Source organism: Nanorana parkeri, unplaced genomic scaffold (assembly GCF_000935625.1).
Source record: "Nanorana parkeri isolate BGI_ZX_2015 unplaced genomic scaffold, ASM93562v1 scaffold922, whole genome shotgun sequence".
NCBI lineage: Eukaryota > Metazoa > Chordata > Amphibia > Anura > Dicroglossidae > Nanorana > Nanorana parkeri.
Genome location: NW_017307190.1, coordinates 143,994 through 155,015, shown reverse-complemented (window position 1 = coordinate 155,015; position 11,022 = coordinate 143,994). Strand labels below are relative to the sequence as shown.

Sequence of the window (11,022 nt, the reverse complement as noted above, 5' to 3'; positions counted from 1 at the left end):
CCTCTAGGTTTCTGCAGAATAAATCATTCAGGGATCTCAATTCAATGGAGCGGTGTTCATGAGATGGGTGGCAATAGAGGTAAGTATTCAATTTCTGCTTTACACTTCTTTTAGCGGCACTTTGATCAGGTTCGCTTTAAAAATAAACTAGGATGATTTTATTATAAAGCCTTGTATCTCAACTTGTGGGTCGTGACCCAAAAGTGGGTCATGACCCCATGTTCAGTGGGTCGCCGCATGCCTTCCACTTTTCTAGGTGAGAGGCTCCTCTGCCTTCCCCTAGCGCACCACTGTCAGTCTTCGTGCCAAACAGCCATTAAATATATGCTGCCCAGTGCCGAGTGTCAGCTTCAGGTGGGATGGGCTGGGGTTGTGGCCGCGAGGGAGCTCCATTCATACGTGCACCTCTACTGGTGATGCACAAAGGGATGGCCCTGCGTCACAGCGTATTCTGGTGTGGGGGTGCATTGCCATTCATTTGAATGACATCCAAAATGCATCTCCCAACCACAGTTCTATCGCTCGCATCGGAACGCGCGGTACCGCATGCTATGCGTTCCATTGTTGTGCACCTTGGGTTGCGACTTAATGACCTAGGACAAATGTGGGTCCTGAGGTTACACAGGTTGAGAATCACTGTTCTAAAGGTTTTAAACTGATGTTTTTTTATTTTTTATTTATAGACAATTATTAGTTTACAAACAAATATTTGCAAGTTGTCAGGTTGTACCCATGGTGCTATTTTTGTAGAGTATGCTGGGTTTTCTAAAGGGAGCACAGCAGCTGCCTTCTCTCATTGAGACAGTGTGTCTCTATTTAAAATTCTCTACAGAGCCAAAAGGAGTAGGGGAGAGGACATGAGTTAATTATTCCCCATTCAGTTGTGTGTTTTTCGGCTACTAAGCTCTAATATGCTTTTTTCCCCTCAAAGTGTTGATATTTAGTCAGCTGGCTAGAGAGAGTATGAGTGAAATATTGATGTGCAATCTTTCATATATACTTAAACTAAAACATTATTTGATTTAGTACTAAATGTAATATATATCCAAAACAATATCCATTCTTTTTAATCGACTGTATTTTTTTAATTTTTCCTTGTTCAATCTTAGTTTGTGTTCTGCCAAGTTTGTTGTGAGCCGTTTCACCAGTTCTGTTTAGAGGAGAGAGAACGACCCACACAGGAACAGCTGGATAACTGGTGTTGTCGGCAGTGCAAATTTTGCCATGTATGTGGTAGACAGCAGCAAGTTAACAAGGTACTGTCTCTTTGTGGTTTTAAGGAGAGTTGCTATGTTTTAGCTAGTGGTCTGACAAGCAGGCTGTGTATGTCAAAGTGAGACCCTTTTCTGACTAACCTTCTCTGATTATTTTTCTACCTGTAGCCACTCCTTGAGTGTAATAAGTGCCGCAACAGTTATCACCCAGAGTGCCTGGGACCAAACTACCCTACAAAACCAACAAAAAAGAAGAGAGTCTGGGTGAGTCATTTTACTATAGTACTACATAAACTAACTAAAGTATATTATTTCTAGTCTTTTTTTTGCAGTTAGCGTTGGAGTATAAAAATTGACTTACCAGGCCATTATGGGGTTTGTGATTAAAAAACAGAACAACTGCATGCAGCCTTTTGGGTCTCATTTTTGTAACCAGTTTACCTTTCTCTTTTTCTTGGTCTTCTATTGTAACTGATGATATTGAAATGTTTGCATTACTAGACATTAGGAATGTCCTGATGCCACTTTTTTAAGACCAAGTACAAGTACTTTCCCTCATGCCGTACATGCCGATACCAATTCCCAATAATTTTTTTGTAGAACAATACAGACTGATGATTTTAGGGCAATTTCTCACCAGAGCTAAATACAGATGTCACCAGAGCTAAATACAGATGTCACCAGAGCAGAATGCATGTCCCCAGAGCAGAATACATGTCACCAGAGTTAGAATACATGTCCCCAAAGCAGGATACATGTCCCAGGAACAGAATTCATCTCACCAGGTTGCGTGCCAATCTCATCCGGGTGACACGTGGTTCGCTGCAGGGTTCTGCAGGCTACTTGCAGGTCCCCAGCAGGCAGTTGAGGTCCCCACAAACGCAGGAACTCGGACACCCGCTGTGGTTTAAAAATGTAAAGGGCCGGTATCGGCATTAAGAATCAGGGCATTTCACAAGTACAAGTAATCATGAAAATGCCTGGTATCAGCGCCGATATTAGTATCGATATCGGAACATCCCTAATAGAAATAGAAACAAGTAAAACAATTTTTAATAAAATCCGCTGGGATTTATTATTTTCACCATTTATTTAATTTGCTGTTTGTTTAAATACTTCATTGTGGTAGCTTAGGAAAATGTAAAGCAGTGGAATATTTGTTTTCCAGATCTGCACTAAATGTGTGCGATGTAAGAGTTGTGGGTCCACCACACCAGGCAATGGCTGGGATGCACAGTGGTCACATGACTTCTCACTGTGCCACGACTGTGCCAAACTATTTGCTAAAGGTAAGATTTGACAATGCTAGCCAGTTCAGACAATAAACAACGTTATCTATGGCAGTAATAGCAGCTAATGCAAAAAAGGCAGATATTGTATGCTAGTTGCTCAAAAGATCCGAAAAATTAGCACTTAGTAATTTCCAAAAATGTATTGATCAGTATGCTACTTATTCAATTTCCCATGCACCTTACATAGCTGAACTACAGCTAAAATATTCTCTGTTTATTCCAGAGTTGTGTTTTTAAAGCAAATGCACATACTTGCATAAAGTGCTACGCAAACTGTTGTCGTTATATAAATCCTGTATAATAATTATAATGTTTTCCTATTAAAAAGAATGAAAGGTATTTCAGTTATTGTAGATTAGGTATTTTATTTGATTAATATATGTATAGAGAATTTGAACTTTTGATTATTATGGATTATTAATTTTACACAGTGTAGTGAGAAGTAGTTTTTAGCACTTCACGTTTTTTTAACTAAGTATTAATTAAGTTCATTTTTCAAATGCGGTTTGAGCAAATATTCATAATATAGGGTGATAGGAATCAGCACAGATCTCTGTGGAGATTGGTTTACACGATGAGTGCGAGTCAGCCACCATTGAAGAATGAGGAACAACCAGAACCGCTATAACGTCTGGACAGTTAGAGACCCATTGTCCTCCAGAGCCCTTGGTGACTATTCTCAAAACAGGAAGTTGTCCAAGTATCAGATAATTGGGATACCCCATGAGGGCAGCCGTGCTAACACTGGAGCAAGCACCTTGGTGAACACACAAGGCGCAGAACACATGTCAAAAGGAAGGGCCATGAACAAAAATCAAAAAGTGCTGGTGAGCAGGAATGATAGGAATATGTAACTAGGCATATTTTAGGTCAACCAAAGCCAGGAAGTCCCCCTGGTAAAGGAAATCAACAATAGACATGGTTGATTCCATCCTGATTTTGTGGGGGTAGCAGGCTAGGAGGGGTTACACCTTGGGTTGGCCTATAGTTTTTTATTTGTTTGCCAGTGTCCAATCCTCCTGTAGGCAGCAATAGAACCCAAATATTTAAGATTACCTGTGTCCCTCAAAGGATGAGAAAGAAAGGCTACTTACCTGTGCCCTTTTTTGTGCATTCTTTCTAATCTGTGCAGTAACCCAGCATGAAACAATTCCTGCACCTTGACTGTGCAGGGATTTTCTGTAGTAAAGACCAGCCATTGCTGCTCTCTCTATCTGCATGTGCAGGGTGAATGGTCTTGTATCTGCTCCCCTGTAGTTTTCTAAATGAAGCTTGTAGTGGATGGACCTGCTAGGTTCCATCTATAGTTCGGTACTCTGCACAGGCTATGCTCAAAAGTGATATCACTGCAACTTGTAGGTAAGGTATATGGTAAGATAAAATCTGATTTGGCAAAGGCATTTGGTGCACAAAAAAAAATAACATTTTATATTAGCAGATATTTTGTATGTATATGCAAGTTTATTTTTATATATTTTTTTTTACTTTAGGCAACTTCTGTCCTCTGTGTAACAAGTGTTATGATGATGATGATTATGAAAGTAAAATGATGCAGTGTGGAAAGTGTGATCGCTGGGTACACTCCAAATGTGAAAACCTGACAGGTATATATCACACAACTATCTTTTTAGTTTGTAGCTCTTTTTAAACAATATTTTTCTAGAAAAAAAAATGAATTACTATGGCATTGTTGGAGCCCAGGGACTTTAAAAAAAATGATGTCCAGTGTGTTTGAGGTGCGTTTTTTTAGTGTGTTATTGTGCCATTTATGATTGACATTTCTTTAAGGACAGTAAATTACACATTTTGGACATTTGGACAAATTGGTCTAAAAGAAACATAAAGCAGGCCAAGTATGTCACACTGGAGCAACGCTTAAAGTGGACCTTTACCCCCTTTCACTAAAAATCACATCAATGTGCTGATATGAAATCATATTACATTCATTAGTTAAACAAACATGTTTTTCATTTACCTGCAAATAGAGTTCATCCACTTCCTGGTCCACTTCTGACACAAATTATGTAATTGTGCCCAAGCGTTGCATCCTGGGAAGGTTACATCAGCAGAGCATTGCTGGGAAATCTCATCGGTAATCTCATGAGATCTCAGGGAAAGGCATTTTTCTCCCCTGAGCTGATGTGCATGGTCACATTTCCTAGTCACGTGGTCCAGAGTTCCAGGAAATAAAGTGGAATATAGTAACCTGCCCTTAGTAAAAATGGCCACTGTAAGAAGAATGGGGAGGAAAAGAAAAATAAGGTATGCAAATAATACAATGCCTGCAAGTATCTAGAGGTATCTGATTGTCATAATTAAACATTTCTAAAGGTGTGTTTGTTATTGTTATAAAGATATGGGTAAAGGTCCGATTTAAGTAGAGTTTGAGCAACACCATCACCTGTTAGCCATATACAGTGTATCACAATCATAACACCTTTACCAGAATCTTACAGTTTACTTCCTTTTTCTAAAACCAATGTAGAAAAAATGACATTGCCTGCTGGTAATCAGGGAAAGGACTATAAGGAAAGCATGTTGTTAATAAAAGAATGAACTATAAGATTGGGTTCATTAGTTGCTTCTGATTGGGAGCACTTCATTTTGGTGTAACATACGTAATCTGCCATTGCAGTACTATAAATAGTACTAAATGCAACGTGTTCAATTACATTTCTGTCTTGCTGTACCTCTGATATCTGGCTGTATAGCAGGGCAGATCAGGAACCAAAAGTGAACTTGATAAGCTTTGCCGGAGGAAGACAGTTATTGGATACCTTTTGATTTTATTCTAGGAAGATCTAGTTGGGTGGGTCATTGCTTTCCTGTCTGTCATTGGGACTATACAGTAACAGTATGATTCCAGGCTCAGGGTGCTGTTTTACAACCGTGCGTAAACAAGGGTCATTATTCAGGTGATGCTTACATTTGCCCTTTGAGCAAAAAAGAATCAGTATGTGAACATGGAGGAAAAAAACCTCTATTTTAAATGCACAATCATTGTGCTGTGTAATATTTGTCAACTAGCTTTACTGTAATTTCATTTTTATAGTATTTTTGAAAGTAGGTTCCATGTGTTCTCTCTATTATATTTTTATATTTCTGCAGAGATTGTGTAATTATTGTTTTTCTTCAGATGAGATGTATGAAATCCTTTCAAACTTGCCAGAAAGTGTGGCCTACACCTGTGTAAACTGCACTGACCATCACCCTGCAGAATGGAGGCTAGCACTAACAAACGAGTTACAGTCCTCCCTCAGATATGTCCTAAACACACTGCTGAATTCTCGAACTGCAAGTCATCTTCTGCGCTACAGACAGGTGGGACCAAACATGAAATTGTTTTTTTTTTTCCATTGCCCTTGCTTACTTTTTAGCATTTGTATAAGGACCTTCACATATTTGTTTTGCCCTAGGCCAAAGATTTCTCATAAATATAAATTTGGAACACTCAATCAAATGTTTTACGATCTTTCAATTTTTGTAATTTGAATGTGTTTAACTTTTACCGTAACCCTCTAAGCAATTTTACATATTAATTGTATGTCCTTCAGTAAGCAGACACTGCAGTGTGTTTGCTCTTAAATTTTAGTTCCTGACTTTTGAACGAAGCTCTGTCCAATCTAGTCCCATGTCCAGTGCAGGTGCTTTAGTGATAACAGCTTTCTCTTTCCATAGAGGAAAGGCTGGTATGCAGGGCTTAGTCCTGAAGTCAAGCAATTCAAGCAATTTGTTAAAAGAAAAAAGATCAGAGAAGTATTTGCTGGTTACTAAAGTTACACAAAAGTGTTTTTTCTAGCTTAAAAAATTAATAGCATTTAAATACTAATTAAAGCCTAACACTTGGGCATATACACAGGATTTTCCGAGCAGGTCATAGTTGAGCTTGTCTGAACTAGGTAAAAAACATAGCTTACATGAAGCAATAGAAGTTTCACCTACTGACTTCTATGCAAGATTCACTGTCAGCACAATGGGGTGATGGGGATATATATTCTTTTTAGGGTTGAGCTGCCTGTTAGTTGCCCTCATTCTAAGTACCGTAGGTCCAAGTGTTATCTTCTAGGGTTTAGTGGTTTCAACAGACCCTCATTTTTAAGCCATAGCCTTCTTTCATTTGTCTGCAATTCTTTAATTTGTCAACTTCTTCTAACTCTCTCCTCCAGGAATGGTCACCAATTGCTGTTTTATTACAAACAAATCAGTTATATTGTGTCAATCCTTGCCATTCCTTTTAATCCACAAATGTATCTGCTTATTACTCTCTTTGCATGACCGCTGCCAACACTTCTTTTTCCATCTAATACTGGGCAATTTTGTGTGAACTAAGTTATTGATGCTTGAGTCTTATTTGCTAGGATGAGGCTTCATCTTCGGGAGAGTTAACCAAGGAAGAATGATTTAGCGTAAATTCCTGAAGTCTCTTTTGCTAATGCTTTTAAATGTGGCTTTAATTTATGAGGTTTTTAATTGGCAGCTTTTTAAGTGGCAGTTGAGTTTTAGATGGTAGATTAAGAGATTTCCATGTAAAAGCTCTTTACTAGCAAAGGAACACAAAAAAAACAACATTTTTTTGGATTACTACTTTGAGTAGAGTCATCCAAATAGGAATGTAATAAGGGTTTTGGAGTCAGGAATGCCCCACAGGCAGGCAGTGAGGTCAGTGGCTTGTGTTTAGAAGCTGGTGTTGACTCTATAGTAAGTTATATATCCTATCAGGAAAAAAAGAACCGATTTTATTTATACAATGACAAATGCTTGTCTTGAAAGATATATGTAGACAACCATTGCACATTGGACACTAATAGATCAGGCTGCACAAAAAAGGAGCAGAGTTTAAACACAGTGGCTGTTATAAATCAATGAAAATACATTTCTTTTCTTTTATGAATAAAGATTGGTTTTGAGAAACTGTTGTCTTTAAATAAATATTTTAGGCAGCAAAGCCACCTGACTTAAATCCTGAGACTGAAGAGAATATGCCTTTAAGAAACTCTCCCAAGGGTCCTGATCCCCCTGTTCTTATCCAAGTTGGCAAGCAAGATGACCAACCACCCCTTGACCTGGAGGGAGTAAAGAGGAAGATGGACCACGGCAGGTACACTTCTGTGGTAAGTTTCAATGTGCCATGTGATAAAAACAAAAATTGTTATGACCCTTTTCTTCTAATATATTAATATGCCACAAACTCGATAAAAGGAATAAAAAACCTCACAAGCTTTCCGTATTCAGTTTGGTGGTATGTCATCATAGTGGAGGCCTAATATGCATAGACATGAACAGATTTATTGGTTCCCTTCTGCAAAAGAACAAAACAATTTTCTCTGAAATAACTTGAAACTGACAAAAGTAATTGCCATCTATCGTTGTTTATTCCATATTTAATAAAAATCATACTACTTTTTGATTTAATAGAATACTTTTAGCAACACAAAGGAAAATGACGGGACTTAAATGAAGGGGCCCTTAACCTAATATTCTCTTGCACAACCTTTAGAGGCAATCGCTGCAAACAAGTGATTTCTGTAGCTCTCAGTGAGACTTCTTTACCTGCCGACAGGTAGTTTGGCCCGCTCTTCTTGAGCAAACTGCTCCTGCTCTCTTGGGGTTGAAGAGTGCCTTTTCCAGACTGCATATTCTTTCCATAGATATTCAATAGAACTGGGATGAGGGCTCCTGGAATGTCACTTCAGAATAGTCCAATGTTTTGTTCCCATCCATTCTTTGAGTGCTTTTTAGCTGTGTGTTTTGAGTCATTATTGGGTTAGGGGACCTATGACCTGTGATTGAAGCAGTGCTTCCTGACAGTGCACAGAAAGTTTTGCTCTAAAATCCCTTGATAGTTTTGAGATTTCATTGTGCCCTGCACTCATTCAAGGCACCCCATGCCAGATGAAGCAAAGCAGCTCCAAAACATAACCAAGCCTTCTCTTTAAAAGCTTAATTTATTTCAACTGTGAGCATGGAGCTGATCAATGTTTTGTCTCATTGGTCCAAACAAACATTCTCACAGAAGCATTGTGGCTTGTCAACATGTATTTTAACAAAGTCTGGCTTTTTTCAATTTTTCTTTCAACTATGGAGTCCCCCTGGGTCTTCTTCCTTTGAGCCCACTGTCACTCAAAAAGCAATGAATGGTGCAATTAATGATGTATATTGACCTTGGAGTTATTGTTTGTTTTTTACTTGGCTCTTTGTCTACCCTTCACACTTCAATTTTTCTCTTGCTTTCATGGACAGGGACGTTGACGGTTTCCCATGGACCCTAAACATTTTCATAATATTTGCTGTTTGGAGATGGTCTCATAGCCTTTACCTTTCTCATCCTGTTCTTTAATTTTCTTTCTGCTCTCCTCAGACAACTCTTGCCTTTGCTTTCCCAGGTCTATATTCATTGCAATTCTCATGATGATATCAAACAGCAGAATACCTTTTTTCATCTAAATAGACTGACTGTGAGGTTATAGATATGTGTAATACTAATTACAAAAAACCGTTAGTTTGAAGTATTGCTGATACAATTATTTGTAATCGATTTCTAGGGGTACCAACAAATCTGTCCAGATTATATTTGTAGAATAAGCTTAACTTTGCTTAACTCTGATTATGTCTCTGACATACCAAAGGCAAGCAGCTTTACATGAGACAATTGTTTTTAATCTGACACCTTTCAGGAAGAATAAAGCATTGTTTCCGTCAGGTGTAACGATACCAAAAACTAATGCTTTCTTTTATAAACACTTGCAAATTAAATTGAAAGATTAGGCAAATTGACTATTTAGCTGAAGGACTGTATGAGGGATCAGACGAACTCCACTGCATGTAGTGGGGTAAAAAAAAAAAAGATTTTAACAACAGTTTAGGAATATGTTTTTATAGTAAGGGCAGTTTAGCTTTGGAATGCTTTATCACATGCAATAGCAATGACAGTCCGTAATGGAAATGGGAGAACAGTACATAAATATTTGAAAGAACAAATTTAAATGAGTAGAAAAAAAAGTGGCATGCTGTTTACATGCACCCTGCCTTTTTCACAGTTGGAACTGAGTGATGACATTGTCAGAATTATCCAGGCTGCTATGAATACAGATGGAGGCCAGCCAGAGCTGAAGAAGGCAAACAGTGTTGCGAGATCATTTTTTACAAAGGTAAGTGTTTCTAGGCTTTTGCCTAAGTACTGACCCCATCAGATTAACATCAGTTTCTTATTACCTTTTTTGGTTTACGTACATCAGCTGTATTTTATGTAAGTTGGTAGTCAATACTTAGAATATCATTTTCTTTCTACTAGATGGCAACATCTGCACCACATCTAACCAGTGCATTAGACCTGTGTTGGACCTAACACATTTCTTCCCGATCTGTTACTCTTTGTGCAAAAAAAAAAAAAATGAAAGCCTATCTCTGCGTGTTTCCTGGTTGATTAGAGCAGTGTTCAGGGGGACTGCTGGTGAGCCAGGCCGGTGCTTCGTGTGATAGAGCCGCGGTCTGACTCTTCTATGTGATGCTAGCAAAGGGCATTATGACCCTTGCGTCTGCTCCTAACAGCTGGGAAAAAGTAAAAGCATTGCATAGTCATTACTGTACATGCATCCTGGCTGTATTTAAGACGGTTCAATTGTGCTTTAGGATTTTTTAATAGGTATTTTAACAGGGTTCCTTCAAAAAATATTCTTGTGATTTCTAATGTATACTGCACACATTTGTGCTATGTATATAGTGTTCTCTAAGACAAGGTTTTCACTTTGCCTTATGATAGGAATGGCCCTGATTACAAAAGATAATGTTTTCAAGTTGACCATTGATTAAGGTTTAACCCCTTCATGACTGAGCTAGTTTTTAGTTTCTGTTCCTAAATGACTGACACACTTTTTACATTTTTTCTGTGTGATTCTTCCACAGCAGCAAGTTTTGATTATTATTTTTAGAATTTTTTAAATAATAATTATAGTATAAAAATATATTTATATATAAAAGTTTTATTTTCCTAATTTTTTGTACACTTTATTTATTTTTTTACACTTGTAAAAAAAATTTTTTTTTTTTGTCAGTTTATATCAAGCAGTCACTATGACTGCTTAATAAATTAACTTTTTTTTAATTTTTAGTTATTATCAGGCTGCTCCAAACTTAGGAACAGCTAATAATAACTTTAGAGACTGATCCTGACAGCATGTCAGAATCAGATCTCACTAAAGGTCTTTGATCGTTCCTAGACGATCAAAACTGATACATTTCACTCAAGAGATACATTTTGTATCTAGTGGTTGAAATGTATCATTTAACATCGGGCCAGGCTCTCCAGCTGTCAAAACGAATAGCAGAGAGGTGAGTCACTGCTACCTCTCTGCTATCTTCAGCTGTCAGATACGGGATCGCTATTTAGCGAACCCGTATCTGAATGTAAAGGCTTCATTCTTTCATTAATGAAAGAAAGAAGCTTTTACAAAAGCTTAACTATTTCATTAATGAATGGCTCAATAGTGAGGCATTCATTAATGACTGGAACTGCTGAG

The 11,022-nt window shown here is 37.9% G+C and overlaps 1 protein-coding gene across 1 annotated transcript in view; it reads left to right on the top strand.

The window, feature by feature from the left end:
• Positions 1 to 11,022, top strand: part of KMT2A (lysine methyltransferase 2A) — a 104,253-nt gene that overhangs the window by 52,265 nt on the left and 40,966 nt on the right. The window contains exons 11-17 of the mRNA XM_018566136.1: positions 1,110 to 1,256; positions 1,383 to 1,478; positions 2,383 to 2,503; positions 3,997 to 4,110; positions 5,643 to 5,827; positions 7,444 to 7,617; positions 9,544 to 9,654. Coding sequence (XP_018421638.1) covers positions 1,110 to 1,256; positions 1,383 to 1,478; positions 2,383 to 2,503; positions 3,997 to 4,110; positions 5,643 to 5,827; positions 7,444 to 7,617; positions 9,544 to 9,654 — 948 coding nt within the window. The remainder of the gene's footprint in view (positions 1 to 1,109; positions 1,257 to 1,382; positions 1,479 to 2,382; positions 2,504 to 3,996; positions 4,111 to 5,642; positions 5,828 to 7,443; positions 7,618 to 9,543; positions 9,655 to 11,022) is intronic.